Here is a 20,842-nt window from a genome sequence, read left to right as displayed (position 1 = left end):
TTTTGTTGGCTTCTATGGTTTCCAGTAAAGCTAACAAAGGTCCATGATTCTTTTCTAGATATACTCCTTTTTATCTGATAGTGATATTTCAGAATAAGCTTACATGGAATATTTCTATAGCATCAATTATATTCTCAGTAAGATATCACCTCCAGATAGTAGCATTCTTCCCTAGAGAAGTTGTCATTTGAAGGACACTATATCACTGGTCATGAAATTTGGTACCTAATCTAGTCAAGATAAGGTTTTTCTATTAACAGCTTGAAAAACTGGGAAGAAAATAAGGTTTAGTAATAGGACAGGCTGCACACATAGAAATTTCTCCTTCTGCCTGTTTACCATTCTTACTTGTAATGTTATTACAGTCACATTTATTACTCCCAAAATAAAAAATAAAACATAAAAAACAATCATTATGCCATATACCACATATGAAACCAGGAAAAAAAGCCCATATCATAGTGAACTGAAATTATAGACAACATATAGCTAAAGCCAAGGTGAGATAGAAGTGCAAATGGAAAGCAATTTGCCTATAGTCTCAAAACAAGCCAGGAGCAGAGAGAGAACAAGAGTCACTTGACTCTCACTGCAGGTAGAGCTCATTGCGGACTGACACAGCAGCATCTATGGGCTCTGCCCTCCAGGTGTGAAGATAGTGAAAGGACTGTAGTAGTGTTATTTTGAAAGGATATCTTTCCCATCTAATATTATCTTACCAAAATCAAGTTTTCATAGTGAAGAACAAACTATGCTGTTGATACACAGTCAATACAACTTAAAGGATAAAATTAGTATCTGCAGCAATTGTATCTCCTTATCAACTGTAAATACATTGCACAAAGCATCATCACTTCTAGGTGATTCTACCTTAAAAGCACAGGGAATATTTCAGTATCCCCTATTCTCTTGGTAGTATTTCTGACCTGCACAGGAAGACCCACATTCTAACTGACATAACTGTGCAGCATCAACTTGTTTTACACCACTTGTGACCTCAATGCCAGCTTAGTGTATATAACAGGGTAAAGATTGGAATTAATATGTCCAGAGACTACTTGGCTAAGTCCCTGTGCTCAATACCTACCTCTTCTGATGGACTGCAACATAGGCATTGATTCTGCTTTAAGATACAGATAAGAATGTTTATATACTTCAGAAGGATGCTATAATGATTAATTAACATAGGAAACAGCTCACAATCCAAGATCAAGGGGTGATCAAATTCCCCCAGCTCTGTGTCAAAAACAGGTTCTATTTCAAATCTGCTACACCCATTACATAGTTAAAAAGTTTCATACTGTCATGGTTTTGTGATTTTTGGCTTTTGGTATTCCACATCATAACATCATGTGGGGCACTGGGACTTTAACTGTCAATGCTCAAGTCCTGGGTACCTGCCCTGAAGAGAAGAAGAAATACATTCCCCAGGGGACCTTGCGGTCAGGGAGAGGAGGTTTAACTCCTGCAAGGTTGCCTGATTGTTTCTTTCTCGCCTGCCCTTCGTCGCAGGCACTGCTCCCGTCTCCCTGCTGCTCAACTGGACTGCGCATCTCACCTCAGCGTTGTGGTGAGGCCTATCCAACTTTCGGACATTCTCTCTCTCATTATATTTGATTTATTAGCTTCAATTCTGATTATATTGTATTATAGTGTGTTATCTTGCATTCCGATAATATACTTAGTAAATTAGTTTGTTTCTCCTCAGATCGGTGCCGCTGTTTTAATTATTTTGGGGTCTCCTGTTTCCTTTTTTTTCCGGAGGCGCGGATCTGCAGATCCCTCTGCCCTGCTCCTCACGGAACCGGGCCAAGCCAGCCCGTAAACCGTTGACATTCTTGGTGGAGAATGCGGGCAAAGGCTGTTTTTTAGCTTTTTAGAACGAATCTCTCTCTGCTCTCAGAGAGCTTTGTTGGGAAAGTTTATCTTTTTCACAGGTGCTCACTGAAAACTTGACCTTGAAAGTCTAGGCGGACTGCCAGTGTTCTGGGATATTTGTAAACTTTGAGCACTGCTATCTTGCTCCCATAAAGAGAGAAAAGAAAATGATTCCACTTTCTCTTTTAAACCTGTTTGCAGAGGGAGCTGCTAATTTCACAGAACTTGGGATTTTTAAACAGGTTCCCAGTCTCTCCTTTGAATCCTTTATGCAGTTTTTGAATGCTCACCTGATTGCATTGTTAATCTCCCTGAATTTACTGTTCATTATTTCAGTCAGCTTTTGTATTTATTGTATTTTGAGGAAGCCTTCCCCAAAACCAGAGAATACGGAATGGCAGGGAGTGTGGAGAGGCTTGGGAGAGATTTTAGAGAGATGGACATCTTCGGTGTCATGGAACTTTACTCCTGAACACCTGAAAGACCCTGAAAGCTTAAGCATTTATTTGAGACAGAAATGTTGCGGCTCAGGCAGATCTGAGGAGGCACAAATGATTTGGGGCTGGCTAATGCTTATCGGGCCTTATTCAATAGTATCCCAAAAAGGGAGAGAGTTTGTGAAAGTGAGAGAGAGTGTCTGAGAGCTGAGAGGGATATCCTCAAGTCCGAGAGAGATGCCCTCCGAATCGAGAGGGAGAGTCTCCAGGTCCAGAGAGAGAGTCTCCTAGTTGAGAAACAGAGTCTCCAAACGCAAAGAGAAAGTCTCCAAGCCGAAGGGGAGAATCTCCGAGCTGAGAGAAGGAATCTCCAATCTCAACGAGATGCCTTCGAATCCGAGCGAAACTCTCTCCAATCCAAACTCGACACCCTCCAAACTGAGCGAGACACCCTCCAGTCTGAACTAACTACTCTCATGGTCAAACAAGACAGACTCCAAGCAGAGCTAGAGGGTGAGAGCATCAGAACTGACCAACCTGATCAACCACAGGAGGCACCACAATTGATGTCAGTCGCCCCTGTAAGAGGACGAAAAACAAAACGAATCTCGACTCAGTTAGAACAGAAGAAAGAGGAGGAAAGAGGTCCAGAGGATTGGCTCCGAGGTCTAAGAGAAGCACCCCTGAGTCCAGGGGAGGGGCCCTCAGTAAGACCACAGTCACCAATGCCTATGAGGGCAACAAGAAGTCCTGAAAGAGGAAGAGGTGAGCAAGATATTGTTACCCTTGTTGATCGATCTCTGAAAATGAATGAAATTCGAAGTCTGAGAAAAGACTTCTCGCGTCACCCAAGTGAGCCTATTGCCACTTGGTTACTTCGATGTTGGGACAATGGGGCCAACAGTGTGTGGCTAGATAGTAGAGAAGCTCGCCAACTGGGTGGCATTGCTAGGGACTCAGCCATTGACAGAGGCATTGGTACATGCCAGAACCAGGCCTTCACTCTCTGGAAGCAGATATTGTTAGCTGTAAAAGAAAGATACCCCTTCAAAGACGATCTGATGCCTGAGAAAAAGAAATGGACTGATATAGAGAAAGGCATCAGTTATTTGAGAGAATGTGCTGTGGTGGAAATGCTACATAGCCCTGATTTCATTCCTGATGATCCAGACCAAGAGCATGATCCTGAGAGAGTCAAGTGTACACCAAACATGTGGCGTACATTCACAAAGACTGCACCAGAAAAGTACGCCAGTACATTTGCAGCTATGTATGGCAGAGGGGAAAGAAGACCCCTTATAAATGAACTGATTAATAAACTTCAAGACTTTGAGTTACATTTAAGCCCTCTACGAGTTTGTGTTTCAGCCATTGCAAAGGTAGCTGAAAAGCTGAACAGAATGGAGAGCAAGCAAGAAGGTAGCATAGACAAACTGTCTACCGTGCCTAATGCTGATGGATCCATGGTGGTAACAGATACAACCACTGGAGATCAGAATTCCCAAGACAGCCTACTGGAGGGACTGATCAACTTGGTTTCCCCCCAGCCTGTGTCATCCAACGTCTCAGCTATCAAAAGGAGACGTTCTCCTGCTCGAGCAAGTGACAACAGTAAGACTACGTCACGTTTTGCCTTGTGGCATTACCTACGTGACCATGGAGAAGATATGAAGAAGTGGCATAAGCAACCTACTCCTGCACTTCAAGCACGGGTAAAAAAATTACAAGGCAAATCAACCACCAAGGTGAACTTCTCCAAAAAGGTGATTGCTCCAGTTGCTGCAGACAACGGAGGTAACAAATAGAGGGGCCCTGCCCCCAGCCGGGGGGGGAAAGGGATAATAGAGTTTATTGGACTGTGTGGATTAGATGGCCTGGCACATCAGAACCACAGAAATATAAGGCCCTGGTGGACACTAGTGCTCAGTGCACCCTAATGCCCTCAAGTCACCAAGGGACAAAATCAGTTTATATTCATGGGGTGATTGGGGGTTCCCAAGAGCTGACTATGTTGGAGGCGCGGATCTGCGGATCCCTCCGCCCCGCTCGTCACGGAACCGGGCCGAACCAGCCCTTAAACCGTTGACACATACTACTACAAGTGTATGCTTTTTGACTCTTTAAAGCAGAAACTTTAGGATTCAAACACCATTCAAATTCACCGTACATTAGATACACTCTCTTTCAGCACTCTACCTAGCAATAAGGTCACCTTGACAAAGGTTTAGAAGTAAAAATCTTTGCGGCCTGCGATCTTTCTGAGCCAGTTAATAGGAAGCAACCCACAAATTCTGTTGGCAGGAGTTGCATGAAGATTATCTCAGCCAAAACTTCATTTTTGCATGATTTACATCCAGGGTTATAACTATTCCAAAAAAAAATGATCAAGCCTTCAATAAAATTTTGGCAAGCATTGTGGTAGAGAATGAATTTTGGAAGGACCAACTTAATTTATTTTGATGAACTTTCCCTATGAGCAAAATCTCAGGCATTGTAAATCCCAGAGATTATGATAGTGTTATCCTCTCTAATGCCTCCTCTTAGTTTACATTTGATGAATGTCACACAATTATTTGCTGTGAGCTCATTTGTCATGCTCAGTACAGAATTAGCTGGGTTTGTCTTTTTTCCTTCTCCTTTGCTAATGACTGGCTGGTTTATCTGTTTTTCTGGATTTCTATTTTATGTGTTTAATTGGCTTCTGGTCAGTGGAAATGATTCCTTTGGACAAATGTGTTTGCCTTTAAACACATTTATCTTTCCCAACCTGTATTCTTCCTTCCTCCTTCCCTCTTTCATGATCTACTAATTCTTCTTTAATACTTCCATGTTCTGTTACAAAGATGAAAGGGTGGTCTCACATTAGTTGGCATTTAAGAGAAACGTGAGAAGTTTCTCTTTAAAAAACATAAGAGTTCTGATCATCTATAGAATACTAGATCATCATCCATCCCAATTTGCAAAAGACAGTGCATTAAACACAGAAGAAAACAGAAATATGTTCACAAGGCTCCAGAATACTAGAAAATCTGTCACGGAATCCATTCATCTCTACAATTTCTGAGACATGTTTAGAAACATTGGTATGGCTCTTTAAAAGCAGATTTGGGTTTTACCTAACCATAAAACAAAAAAACACATTTATCATTCAGAAGAGTTAGGAAGACAAGTGGAACAAGTTATAAGGAGGTTCAAGAACATAAAGACACCCAAAGTGGTGTCAGGAAAATGAATGCAGCATAGCGAACTTCATCTTAACTTCCTGGCTTGCTGATGCTGGCAAACATAACTTCCAGCATAAGACAAGTACTGCTGTAACCAGCATGGAATGACTAAATCTCCAAAATGACTCTGGGCTCAGCAAGAGCACATTTGCTTCCTGCTGCTCAAAGAACTCACAGAAAGGATGAATGTATGCACTTATGCACTGATGTAGACACACACACACTACATGTCAGAGGCACAGTCTTGTCGTGAAACATTTACAGTGTACAGAGAGCACAGCATAAGACAACAGAGAGCTCTTTTCTATATACTTTATATGCTTGGGTAGTTTACAAGGAAAACAATCACTTGTCCTGCACAGTTATTGTACAGGACATCTATTTTATTTTTTTGCATTGTTGAAAATGTTCATATGAAAAGACAATTGGTAATAGCACAGCTCAACCTACAATCATTAAACATGTTTAGACATTCGTAATTCCAGTAATTTACCTCCTACATCATATAAAGTATAGTAAATGGCAACTCAGTCGATTACAGAACCAAATTTTAAACTTCCTTGTTGACAGTATATCTTCGGATGTTATTTCCAATAAATTTCTCACTTCTTGATGAAACAGCTAGCTCAGCTTGTAGAGCTCTCTCCTTCCCAGAGAACATGAAATAAGTTGGTAGAAATTAAAATATGAGAAATGATGTATAAAACTGTAATGGAACCCTTGATCTGTGCTTTCCACCTCCACAGTGTGCCCTGGCATCTCTTCTCACTGTTTTAACACTAGTTACCCTTTCTCCTTGGAGGCATAAAATCTCCTGAGTCAATTTGAGGATTAAAGTATGGAAGAGTTATGACAAGTAGATTTATTCCTTAGCAAAGAATTTTGGTTGTTTCAGAGCCAGAGCCATTCAAACAAGAGATTCAGGAGGGATCAACACCTGAATGATCCCCAAATAACACTCTTCTTTCTTGACTACTCATCATGGCCAAGACTAATCATCTTCCAGATGTTTCTGTGTGCTGAGCTTCCCCACTGCCGTACATAAGCCACACTGAGGTAGGTACAATCTAGCCTGAATTATCATCTCCCTCGTTTTCATTAGTATCATAGCTTTTGCACAGTCATCAAGGCAACATATAATGACTTGAGTGTGAGGAGATAGAGTTCCATGCTGTAGAAAGGCTTCTATAGTAATGTAGTGGGCTAAGCACACTCAAGCTGCCTGGAAAATTCAGCAGGCTTTTAACACTTGCCACACATTAGAGTGTCAGACTTATCAGCAAATTTTTGTTAAGGCAAAGCAGCATTAATTATATCAGCCTCATACCCATTCATTCATGCCCTTCTCCCCTCAAAACTGTGACGGCACACAACAGAATAAAAAGTCTTAAGTGAAAATACGGGAAAAATTTTAAAAGCAATTCCTTCAGAAAACATGCACAGTTGTACCAAATATCAGCCATGTTAGAGCTGCAAAGATACACTACCTACACAGAAACCAACTTAAGAGAGGTGAATAATTGTACGTATTCAATCTCCTGAGGGATTTCAGAGGAAACGTGAGTCTGCCATGGCAATTCTTTACATCTCCAGCTGCAGACACTGCTGATAAATCATATAAGATGTGAGCAGGGTAGAGAGTGATAAAAAGTACAGCTCAAAAAGCCACAGAAAGAAAATATATTGAAGTAAATAAATAAATAAGGCAAGAAGAATGCTAATCTATTTTTTCAACAGATGTTTAGCTTCACCAAACCCAGTAACATTTGGCATAGCAAAGATGAAACAGTGCAAGAAATGGATGGAAAATACCCAGCAGTGAATAGGAAAGTAGCTAACTCCTTAGTGCCTATCTTGCCTTAAGAAGAGCTTTTAACTAGCACATGGCATGCACTTTCTTTCATCTATATGGATTAATTTCTCCCACTGGAGCTATGTCCAGCATTTTAAATAGGGGCAAGAGAAGATCAGCTGTGGCAGGCATTATTCACCAGTAAAACAAGTGTAATCATGTTCATCATTTAAACATCTTCATCCTATTAGTTTCATAATAAGCTTTTAATGATTTCTTCAATAAAAGACTCAAAGACCAACCCTACAAGTTGGAGAGTGCTCCATTGTCCCGTCAAGCCGTTCTCTCCACCATCGATTGCAAAGATAAAAATCAATCAGAACTAAGCAGGCTGAAGTTAAAAATAAATTGCACCGATTGATTTCTGTTAAGACCTTTGGCTCCTAGTTAAAAAATTGAGGAAAGAAAGATATATTTGAACATGGTGCATTTAGCCTCTATGAAAATAATGAGAAGGCTTCAGACCAGGAAATCAAAGTTTAATTTCTCCCCTTCTATCTCATTTCACTAAGAGGCTTCAAAAAAAAAAAAAAAAAAAAAAAAAAAGGGAGGAAGAAAAGAAAAGGAGAATACAGGAGAATACATAGCCACTTTTCCTTTCTTTATTCTTGGGGAAATTTCTTACTTAAGTTATTAAATTGACATCTTGAGAGCTGAAGTTGGGTATCCATATGAATTGCTACCATCTCAGCTGTGACTGGTGATCAATGTCTACTCACGTATTTGATTCAAAGCCAGCCTTAAATACTTAATAAACCTGAAACATATGCTCATGTCTTACTATCCAAGTTTTCTAAATAACCATAGTTATAAGCAGTAATAGTAATAAACTATCTGAGCTAAGCTTAACATAGAATCATAGAATGATTATGGTTGGAAACATCACTAAGATTATCTACAGTCCAAAGGCAACCCATCACCACCATGCCCACTAAACCACGTCACTCAGCGTGGCATTTATGCTTTTCTTGAACACCTCCAGGGACAGTGAGACCACTGTCCCCCCACCACCTCCTTGGGAAGCCTGTTCCAATGCATCACCTCTATTTCTTAGAAGTTCTTCATAACATCCAACCTGAACCCCCCCCTGGCACAACTTAAAGCCATTACCTCTCATCCTACATTGTTCTCCTATAAGATACATGTCACACAATAATTATGAATTTCTTTTCCTCTACAAAATCTTAAAGAGAATTTTTCCCCCCCATCTAAGATCTTAAGCTAGAAATAAATTTTTCTTTAAGACTGAAGAAAAAAAAACAAAACAAACAAACAAAAAAAAACAACTAGCATTCATAAAGACATCAATTTGGATTAAAATAGAATTCGATTCAGCTAAGATTTTTGGACACACACAGATGAGATGCCAAGCATTCATAAAACATTATATCACTGATAGGTGCCACAAGAAGCTACCAGTAATTATGGGCAAATGCTGACATCTGTGTGCTCTAAGGAGACTTTCTGATGAGAAAGAACACTGATTTGCCTGAACAGCTTTTGGCAGAAATGTTTGCTCCTGTGAGCCAGAGGAATTATTTGGATCTGTATTATGAGAGTTGCACAAAGCTGCATCACATAGGAACATCTGGGGAAATTCTGGGTTTGCTTGTTCTTACTCATCTGAGTGAGCAGACTGAGACACTACTCTGCTGTACATTTCTCTGAATTAAGCAAAAACTTTTAAGTACAAAATTATTTCAGGGGGTTAATAAGAGTGTTTTGACTTAAACTTTTCACATGGAATGCTTGCTGCATATGTAAGCTGTGACTGACCACCATCCTCTGCTCCTAAATGTTAATGCTGCCATCCCATCTCATTCAGGAGGGTTATTAATACCAGCCAAGACACGTCTTCCATGCTACCTTACACTTCCCACTTTCATCATATCACTCTCAGAAGAAAGGACAACCACCAGAGCAGCTTGGCTTTAGGGAATGAAACCTTCACATATCCCAGGACAACCTAAATCAGAGGAATCAAGAGTCAAGAGACAGCTGTGGTTCTTGAGGTTCCCAGAAGGTCAGATCACAGATGAAACAGCATAAAAAGATGCTAGAAGCAGATAAAAAGATGCAAGTAATCTTTCCAAGAGAAGGGGTCAGGGGAAAGACAATAGCAGTGATTAATATGGGAATGCCTTGCAAGTACGTGGGGACCAGGCACGAAAAACCCTCTTATGAATTTCAGCCTGCACCTTGATAAATTATGCTATGGGAGTAGAAAAGGAAAGAGGCTCCCATGTTCTCATTCTATAAAGGCCTTGGAAAGTGATAATGTAGTGCCTCTCAGCATGCCTCTCTGGTTAATGGTGCAAGGAACTTCTCATCTAAACTGGAAATGGAGTAGAGCCTGATGTACACAGGAGACCCTTTTCAAATAGAGCTTGCAGGTTCCAATCCTTGTCCTTACAAGGTGAGACCACCAGGCTCTAGCCCTAGAGACAGATTTGAGTGTCCATCTCTGTCCTGGGTTCAGTTGGTACAGAGCTGACTGTGGCTGGTATGATGCCATGTTTTGGTTTTAGAATAAAAACAATGTTGATAACACACTGATGCTATATTGTTGCTGAGCAGTGCGATATAGAATCGAGGATGTTTCAGCTTTTCAGCTTCTCATACTGTTCCACCAGTGTTGAGTGGCACAAAGAGCTGGGAGATGACGGAATCAGGACAGCTGACGTAAACTGGCCAAAGGTATATACTCCATGCAGTACGATATAATGTGAAAAAAGTATAAAACAGGAGAGTTGGCCGGTGCAGGGTTAGCTGCTGCTCAGGGACTGGCTGGGCATCAGTTCACAGGTGGTGAGCAATTGCTTTATGCATCACTTGTTTTGTATATGTCATTATCATTTCTGTTCTTTCTCTCCTCCTTTTCTGTCTTAGTAAATAGCTTTTATCTCAACCTACGAGTTCTACCTTTTTTTCCAATTTTCTCCCCCATTCAACTGGGAGGTGGGCGAGCAAAACACCATGTGGCATTTCGTTGCTTGCTGGGTTAAATCACAACCATCTCCAAAGGGATTCACTTGGACTGGCAAATTCAAACCAGATATTAGATTCTTCTAAAACTCACAAGACTTTGATGTGCCCATAAACTCTGTCACTGCCATGGAAGCACTGAAAGTCTGAGCCACACTTCAAATGGACTTCAGCTGAAAGTGGTACAGATTTCCTTTACCAGCCCAGACTAAAATAAAGGCATAAAAAAAAGTTGTGATGGATATTGATTGCCCATCCGCACATCTCTGCACTGACCTACAGCCAGTTCAAATCAAACAGGCCAAAGTTACCTTGAGGGTCTATCAACTATCAACTCACAGAGACACAAACTTAAGAGAGAAATGGGGACAGCGTTAACTGGATGCAGAGCTGAACTGGCATGACCTCTGGGAGGAAAGCCACACACCAATGAGTTTACACAGGGAGAACACAAGAAGATTGATAGGGAGGAGAAACATGTTCTGTGAGACTTACATCTATAGCTGAGGGGTGGGAGTTGGAGGAGATATTTTTCACATATCAAATCCTTCCCCAAGTTTCTTAGGAGTATGCCCAAAAGTTTATCTGTGCATTTTCTACCTCCATCAATTCTAATCTCATAAAAAATATTGCCTATCTCTGTAAACTTGATCTCACTCGCATCCTCAGGCCACCAGCACTGTAACATCAGTACTGCCAGCAACCTTCACGCTAAACTGGAGAGTTTCATCTTTATTACTGTCCCTCACCTGACACCTGGGGATCTGTGTGAAAATCCAGTCCTTAGCTAGGCCTGCACTGAGTTGGGAAGTGTCTGCAGACTCCATTGGTAGACAGACATGTCCAGCACTCCATGCACCCACTGAGTTATCACACTTGAGATAACTACATTACCCTTAAGTAACCTGGAGTGACTTGGCAATTATTAGCTCCCTCTGCCAGCTTTAGGTCTGCCTACATAAATGGTGCTTTCTGAAAAATAATGGGGTTTTACAGGAAAGTTGATTCCTAGCAATTGCACTGCCATTTTTAATACCTCCATTAATTCTCAGACCATCACAAATAAGCAACACTGTACTGAAACTTTTTCATCCCAGACTTTTCCACTCCCTGCAGTAAGTGAAGACGTTTGCTCATGCTTTCTTGCATTTTCAGTGGAACTTTTTCGTTTGTTGGCAAGGAAACTTACACAGAATGTTTCAGCTCTTCCTTTTCATAGCTACTCTAAAAAGCTACAACATTGACATTATTTTCTTACTTAGAGAAAAAATAAGTTTTTCCTCCAAACAATGCTTCTCACTAAAAATACAATTTTCTGCAAAATAATCCCCATTTTCATTAAAGCATATTGCATTCTAGTTTCTTTTCAGCAACTTGAACAATTCCTTCAGAAACCCTGATACGTGACTTGATTAAAAAATCTTTTCCCCAGAACAATACTGATTTATTTTTACTGTAGAAATTCTACAAGCCATCAATAAACCAGACACATACATAAAACAAAAGCCAATCCCTGCTCCCTGAGTCCTTTAACATAGGCTGTGCATGTGAGAATACCATAGCAGTTCAGGTAATTGTCAGGAAGTCAACTCTTACAGACAGTTTTCAGGTTATCTCTGTGCCTGAGTTTAGAAAGAGATACAAATTCTGCAGCAACTATAAGACAACACTTACAAGAAAAGGCGTGGCACAACCATGGAGAAATTATTGGCTCCTCTATTGCACAGCTATGTAATTGAACATCACTGACGTTGACCTCAATGGCAAAGTTGTGGCTAATATTTCCTTTACTTTCATGAAATGAGCTCCTTTTTGGTACAGTAAATAAATTCACACTTTATATCATATTCCAAGGTTTTCTCACAACTACACAATTCACATTGCAAGCTCTATGAATTTTAAGTACTATCTATGAAGAAAGGAGCTCATAGTGGCTCCTGGCTGCACCGGAGCAATCCTGGGAACAGAATAAAATCTCAACACATAACAGAGGGCAAAATTTTCTCTTAATGGATCAACTTATACAGAATTACCCAATCTTAGAGCTGTGCTGGGCATCCTTCAACAACTATTGATCAATCCAGCAGAAAGCCAATCAATAAATTCAGAGTAATCGTTTACTGTTCTATTCATAAGGATTCTTCCTACTCTCTCCTCATAGCTATTTCTTTGCTCCTTCTTCATTGCTTTTTACTTTTCTCATCATGCTATGTTATTTACCTATGTTATATGCCTAGTAGCCAAGCCTGAGTTTTTTCAACCTCTCTTTAAAAACAAGTTTCTTTCAAGCATTCTCATTTTATTTCTTTGCACCGTGATTCAGGATGATTTTTCCAGAAGCACTGCACAACACCACATCACATACAGGAATCGTTTACTTTTAAGGACTTTATAACATTTTCCATATTCTTCCTTCCCTGTGCATTATGCACCATAATATTACACATACTTTGGGTATAAAGTTATACAGGTTAACGATAAGGCTTGCTTATCAATTTGATTAGAAGGGACATGCACTAGTGAATAACTGCATACAGATAATCTAAAATGACACAAATAGCTGGGATACACCTGTCTTAATTTTAGCTGTTGAAAAGTTAAGGTCTTCTCTAAGCCATAATTAGGTATCTTCTACCATTAATGAGAAAAGTACATTCAGAGAGAGACCTTCTGCATCCTGCAGTAAGTCTCTGGGAGAAAATGAATTGCTTTTGATAGTTTTCATCTGTCTATTCACTTTAGGGGAACACAGACTACCAGTTTAGACTGAAAACATAATGCTTTCATGATGAACATTACAAGAAACGTTCTACTCTCTACTTTACAGCATTACTTCTGATTTGCTTCAGCACTGACAGGTTGAAACTCATACACCTATCATTTATGCAGTTATTAAGCCTCACCAGGTTCTTAACACTTAAACTGATATTTATTTATTCACCTGTCTAATATTTAAAATTCAGAAGAGCTGGCTCCCATATTCCTGTCCTAGATTATCCAGACAGAATGACATACATGAGATGCTATGCACAGCAAATCTAACATATCCCATAATAGGTTTGTGAGACTCACATGGTTTGTGAGACTAATACATCCAGGACACATCACTCCTATATATGTACCAGGCAAACACTGCATAACCCATCGACCATGTGCTGAACACACTGGATTTAACACACCCCCAGCACAGCAAGGCATGTGCAGCTAATCTGAAGTGTTATTGGAGTACTCCATGGACTCAATCAGTATCCAGTTTCTACAGCCAATACAGGCTGGCAGATGGCTGGAAATCCCACAAGTGGGACGTTAAAAAGGAAGGAAAAGTGATAGAAAACCTGTGAAAGGGAAAGCCTTCTCCCCAAACCAGAAATATTCAGTTTGTGCATTTAAAATTTTTAAGAAGTGTCAGTATGCGATTTTCACTTTGAACATCAACTATGCTGAAATAAAACAGTGCTAAAGCTATTCAAGGCACTTGAAGTATTACATATATATACACACGCATGTTTGTATACAAACACATTTATCTTTTAAACTTGAAGCAATTAGCACCTATTAGTGAGCCTGGAGGACTGTTTCCATCCTTGCTAACTTGAGGCAGAGGCATGCACACACCAGGCAGATGTCCCAGGCTTCAAAATAGATCAGCCTTCTTTTAACATAGGTGAGAGACACGGAATGGGAAACACCTGTGGGGCTTCGTGCTTGCCATAAAGGATTGGATTCTATACAACACCCTCAGCCATGAGTACAAAATGCCAGATAAAAACAATCTCTCAAAAGTACTCTTTGGATTGTACATCCTATTGGAAAGTATACCAATTGGAAAGACGTTGCCTTTAGTGAAATTGTGACTTGCTAAATTGCAGCAGCTACATTCCCAGTATATTCAGCAATCCCAGTATAACAGCAATCAGCCTTCTCCAGGACAGCTCGCTCCTCTGCACACAATGAGGAGGCCCCAGTGCTATTCATATGCACACAGTTTCCATATTGCAGTCTTCCCAGGTCATATGGATGCAATCCTCCACCTAATCCCATTGCAGAATTTATCAGCCCTCCCTGTAAACTCACAATTTCACAACAAATGGAGCAGAACTTCCAATTTGGATGCATTCAAGAAAAATGTTCCCTCAAGAATGAGAAACAGGAGCTTAGCTTAAGCCAGTCTTAGCCAAAAAGGAAGTACGTATCTTTCCTTTACCACCTGGCTCAAAGCTTCATCTCATTTCATTCACCCTTTTCAGAAAGGGGGACAGCTGGTTACCATCAGCATGCGTGTAATCCCTGTCTCCAGACTTTTCTATATCCTAAAATTACTGCAACATAGAGTACAGACTTCACTTTTGGCACATCTTCAGGAATTACTCTTTCATATCATATGATTCATTCTCACAGTTCCATAGGTAAGAAGAACTGGCCACACTCCATTTTTTTTTTTTTAGAAAATCTCATAAACAGGTAGATTCTCATTTAATTTGTCACTTTCTCCTCATCTACAAAACCATCATCAATTGGCTGGCAAATTTACAGCCATCCTCTACTTTGAAGGTGCCCTGTAACATCTTTTTTCAATCTCTCTGCTGTTTACTTCCCACTGCAAATCTTTGTTCAATCCATTAGCGTTACTAGTCTGTCAAATTAGCATAAACCTTTCCATTTGTTAAAATGATCACTCACTCCTCTCCTTTGCTCTTCTCTGTTCTTTTCAGTTCATCAATAGCTTATTTGCATTTTTCAAGTAGACACAACAATAGCAAGTTAGAGTTTCTGTGACACACATGGACCCTCATGATTATTGATGAGTGAACTTTCAAAATATATCAGATTCAGTATGAGACAAATGAGTAACAGAGACATCAATTGTTTTGCTTCAGACTGCATAGCCAATCTACAGCAGGCAGGTACACACTCACTCCCTGCTTTTTGTGATTTGTGATCACACGCACTTGTCCTAAAAATATGCCTTCTCTCTTGCACAGAACAAATAACTTGCGCAGTCAGAATTCATGTCATGTTCTTATCAAGTCAACGTACCTGGATAAAGATATATTCATCCTGAACAACAAGGGAGTTGATGTCAATGGAGCGTGAAAATGGCCCACTCCTTTTGGTCTCTGAGCACTCCTGGATCCGACAGGTCAAATAGTGGGTGTCTGTAATGGGAGAATATGTACACATGAGAAGCGGCCATACAGGAGCCTGCTGTCTGAAAACGTCATCAGCAGTTCAAAATAAGGTCTCTAATGGGAAGTCTTAATCTCATCTCCAGCTCCCTAAACATTAGCATAAGATCTACTTACATCTTTTAAAATAAGTGTTCACTGGGATCAGGAATTTATCACACTTTCACATCTACTGTTCCCTTCCCCATTGTGCAGACATTCCCCAGGCAAGTAGAGTTCAAACCATAAGTGAAGGATACAAATAATTAACATGGCACAAAACTGATAATGCTTGTGTCTGGAGGGAAGATAGGAAGCCCCTCACGGTAATGGCATGCCCTGTCAGTCCTTGGCATTGCTTGAGAGAAAGAATAAGAGTGGAAGAAGAATATGAAGGAAAAAAACACATAAGGCAGTCAAGGTGCTACAAGAAAGGGGCCTGAATAAGAAGGCAGTCATATAGCCAGATGCACAGAGGTTAAGCAGAGACAGGATCACCTCCAACAATTCGGCAGGGATTACAGGAGATTAAGCATTGTTTCACTCAAGCTAAGAAAAAAAAATGTGAAACAGAACCATCACAGCATAGCACTGTGTCTCTGGATGTATGTAATCTAAATATGTCATCTCTGCCTTTCAACTGTTCTTCTGAGAAGTGCAAATTAGGAAGAAAACGAAAATACAACTAAAATGATGGCTGCAGTGATAAAAGGGTCATATCTTTTACACTGCAGCACTTTTACAGACTTCTTAGCTTCAAGCACTTGTTGACTTTTCTATAAAGGGTGAGAACATACCATACAGGAAGAAAGCTGAGCTTATAATGGCTGAGGTGAGATTGATGCAGCGCTTTTAGTTCCCATGACGGCACCTATTAGTAAGGATCTTGCTGAACTGTGCCCAAAAAGATAAAAGAGAACTTCAAAAGAGAAGTAGCCTGGCAAAGCTGCTTACAGGATTCTCAATCCCATAAACTTGTTATTGTCCTTTGTCTGTGTCTTTGGAAACAGCAAAACGCGTTTAACTGAAAAGCAGTGAGGGGCACAGCTGAGATTCTCTGACAATGCTAACTACCATTTCAGGTTCAAAACCAAATTTTTCCAAGTTTGGCAGTTTTGCCTTCCATCACCAAGTCCCACTTACTGACTCTAAGAATGCAAAGTGAAAACAAAGCAAGTAAGAGATATTGACTCCAAAAAATGCCACAAACAGACATTAAACTTGAATCTAATAGAAGCTCATGACTGGCTTCATGGACTGAAGGTCCAACAGGCTGCAGACCTGTTAGATGCACTGGGAATTCCAGGTTAATAAAGGCTACACAGCTGATTCAAAGCAGTTGCGTACATCTGGTGCTAAAATGAAAGGCAGTCCCACTGATGATGCTGAAGCAGCAGCAATGGTTGCCAGTTCCAGCTGCCAGTTATCTTGGGATAATTAATGCATATGGCGTACACTAGAATATGTCTGACCTAGAGACAGTGCCAAATAACTGGAGTATCAGAGGAGTTGTGCTTTCTTCCAACACAAAATTCCAGCAGCAGCAGAGAAGTCAGATTCTTAGGTGGGATAAATTAAGGCTTTTCATCAACTGACATGTCCAGACTTGGTCTGGAGTTGTTATTAATGTCCTGCATGTGGAATCTAAGACATTGAAGCAACTTCTCAGAAAACAAGAGGGTTCCCCATATCTTCGTTCAACTCAAAGAGCTCAGCAGCCCTGATTTGGTCTTTGAGGTAGCACTAAAATTAGGCAGAACAAGGAGGAAAGGTCAGAAGCTGTATTTTTAGAAGCTCATTCCCTCCAGTATGTTCTCCCACACAGTCGCCTGGATATTCTTATCCCTCTGAAAAAGGGATAATTTGCTGCTGTTGAGTGACAGAATGGGAGGAGGAATAAAAACTTGTCACAAATAAATGCAAATAAACCACAAGTGTTGACATGACAACTAGCTTCCTGCCTACTGAGAAATGTGTCATTTTGAGTGTGCTACACCAGCAATCAAATACACTCAAAGAATGCACCAGATTAATATTCATAGGAAGCTGGTGGTGGAGAAGGAGAGTCGTATCCTACCCATTTTTCTGCTTAGTCTCTTGTTTACTTATTTTCATGTATTTTACAACACAAAATCTGCAAAAGAAAACAAGAGAAGAAAAAATTTGTCTTCAAATCTGTCTGCCCTTTGGTTCAAAACTAAGTTCAATTTTGAGTTTCTTTCTGATGTCCCAGAGAAAATGAAAAATGATTCCTTTTACAGCACCTTAAAAATCAGGTAAAAATATGACAGAGTATAACAAATAGTAACTTCTGGGCAAGAAAAAAAGTCATCCAGCATAACAGACATCCAGGTGGGCATTTTGCAAAGCCAGAGAATCAAACTAGAGAAAAACCCAAACCAACAGTTAAGACTAGGATATGCAAAAACTCAGAAAATGCAAAGACAAAAATTTCAAGGCCAGGAAGGCTGGTTTTCTTCAAGTGAACAGAAGCTGGGGAGCCAAATTCTAAAAGCAGTAATTTCAGACAACCTTATGCAGCCATTTTCTAAAATAATCAGCATCTCCTTTCTAACATCCAAGTTGCCCCTGCATTTTTCACCCAGCATTCATAATACACTGGAGTATTGCTGAAAGCAGGAAACAATCTGAAGTCCCTATCCAAGCTACCTGAAGGGTAAGATCCCTTGAGGACTGTGCTCTTATTTACAGAGCATATCTTCATCTGTATAGATAGGATTGGGAAAAAAAAAAAAAAAAAAAAAAAAAAAAAAAAAAAAAAAAAGCCAAAAATATCAAATGAAAAAGAAATGAACATCTACCATCAAAGCTGTTAAGTCCCTCTTCTCTGAAGGGAGCTCGATTTTCATCCCTTTTTTGGAAAGCCAAGAAAAAAAAGTATGGCACATGCCCAAGCTGGGCACTAACCTTGTAAAGTCTTGCTGACCTTCCCCTGAAAGGGGTATATCCATTTCCCAGCTAAGGAGCTCAAAAAGCTTCCCCACTGCTAATTAACACGGTCTCCCATCTTAAGAATTCAGAGTGTATTTATACTCGTTTTAGAAGTGATAAAGCTGAAGAAAATTCTTGAAATTTGCAGTGAAACGTGCAAGTTAAGACAGCCACAAAGTCCCTTCTTTGCCCACCAGCCATGACTGAGTAGCTCTAGGGGGAAGAAGGCACCCAGGAGGCTTTCTTGTGGTTAAAACCCAAGGATGTGATCCCTTAAAGGAGACTCTGGAGAAGTCAAACCTGCCACTGTGATAGATCTGTGTGGCAGGTTACTGTGACTTGTGATGACACAGGGCAGCACAGGCTCTTAGCAGGGCCTCCAGGCAGCATTAACAAGGCAACTGGAGAAGGCACGGCTAGCCAGCATGGCTAATAGGAAGAAGGGTAGCTGAGGGAAAGAGGTTGTTCTGGCAGATTGGCTCAGATTAAAATCAATATGACAGGGAAGCTTACCAAGGAAAGAGGAGAAAAATGGCTGGAAAAGAGGACGCAGGAACGTAGACATAACTGGAAATTACTCCCTAGGAATTAGTAACCATTGACTTCTTCAATCTTTCAAGGGTTTTTTTTTTGTTTTGTTTTGTGTTTTTTTCTTCCAAATTTACTCTTTTCCCTTTAATTGAAATACCGATTATTGCATCATACCTGTGAGCAGGGAAATTATCACAGTGAACATCAAGAACTGATCTTTCTTAGGAGCATTGGTGGGAGACCTATATCACCTGGTGAGTGTCCCTGTATCTGTAACAGCTCCCCTTGCTTTCAGCCCTGTCCTTCCTCCTATTACACCGAAGCCAAAGGTACAGTACCTAAGGCTCCTACTTGCTCTTAAATTTTAGAAATGGAGGCATAGATTACTATTCAGCAACAATAGTTCTGTCAAAATAAAAAAAAAGAAAAAAAAAGAAAAAAAAAGAAAAAAAAAGAAAAAAAAAGAAAAAGTGAAAAATTTCATCTGCTGCAAAAGACAGAAACAGTTTGAGAATCAGCCAGGCACTGCAATTCACAGCATCTTACAGATATTTACTGGGACACGGATGCTGGGGAAGATAATTTTTGAAAATGATAACATTCCTAATGACCAGACAGACAAAACCCAAGGATCAAAGCTGCACCTATGGAAAAGGGAAAACAGGATAGGATTTCCACCTCCCAGCTCCATGAGTTTGATGATAGCCCTGACTCATTTACGGATGATATTCTACTATATCCCAGCACCTGTATATTCTAAGCTCCAGTGTCTGAATTAATATTAGATCAGGTCTTGAATCCCATGAGTAATTGCTGTTAGAGAAGGAAAGAGAAGTCAAATTCACGATTCTCATTCTAAATATCACGCATTAAAAGGGAAAAAAAGGGAAAAAAAGACAAATGCCACCTCTAGAACTGCATACTTTTAAAATTGTCGGGAATATTACATACAGGAATTCTAGTTCCCAACTTGAGCTGAGCAATGGGAATAATCAAATCTGTGTCTCTTAATGCGTCAGTATCTGAACCACAGACCAACCTGAGAGGAGTTAAAAAAACAAAGCCTCCTCTTCCTTCTGCCAACCACTGAGGAAAACTTTAGTCACAAACTTTTTGATCAAGAGGAGATAATTGCAGGGACTCATTTTCCAGCAGGTCTAAGTACCTCAGCCGCTTTTCTGAGAGTATGAAGTACCATTTTTGTTACGGAGCCAGCCAGGAGAAAAACTCAGCCTGCGGTTCCTAAGCACACAGAGCTGCACCATTTCACACCAGGTGAGACCATAGCTCTGAGGCAGCCAATGTTTTCTAACACAAGCTAATATTGTTTTAAGCCTTAAGAACTCTAATTGGAGCAAGATAGTTCTTTTGTGCTATGCTTGGCTGGGAGAGGAGCCTTTTCACTGCTGTCCCCCCAGCAGGGCCAGCACAGCCCACTGTGGCCCCCTAAAGGGACAATGCCTTGCTTATGGGCCTATACTGCTGACACTACTGTTGAAGTCTCACTCTCAGGGAAACCCTCAATGCCATCAATTGCCAATTTCAAAATGCTGAAATTATACATTAAAACAAGAACAAACAGCACGCCCCAAGCAAACAAGGCCCGAAGGAAGAGAGCTGTCTGGGAACTGCAGAAGCATCTTTCAAATGAAGCATGTTCAGCCTTGATGCATCCAGTATTTAAATAGCTGGCTGAGCTAGTTTAAACTTAGTTTGAAAACAGACTTCATCAGCATTTTGTTTACTTAGTTGCTTACTTTTTCACTTGCTTTTTGCCACTTTTCCTAGCATCTCTACAATAACATATGAAGCAGCAAA

The 20,842-nt window shown here is 40.3% G+C and overlaps 1 protein-coding gene across 1 annotated transcript in view; it reads right to left on the bottom strand.

Annotated features, from left to right (window-relative positions):
• The window catches only part of SORCS3 (sortilin related VPS10 domain containing receptor 3), a gene marked incomplete at both ends in the record, with an annotated part of 267,292 nt that overhangs the window by 64,904 nt on the left and 181,546 nt on the right, over positions 1-20,842 (bottom strand). Inside the window, one exon of the mRNA XM_079535589.1 lies at positions 15,414-15,532. Within this exon, the coding sequence (XP_079391715.1) occupies positions 15,414-15,532 (119 nt within the window). The remainder of the gene's footprint in view (positions 1-15,413; positions 15,533-20,842) is intronic.

This window comes from Tetrao urogallus (assembly GCF_951394365.1).
Source record: "Tetrao urogallus genome assembly, chromosome: 5".
NCBI classification, from domain to species: Eukaryota; Metazoa; Chordata; class Aves; order Galliformes; family Phasianidae; genus Tetrao; species Tetrao urogallus.
Note: the sequence above shows the minus strand (reverse complement) of the source record. Positions and strands in the feature narration are given on the sequence as shown.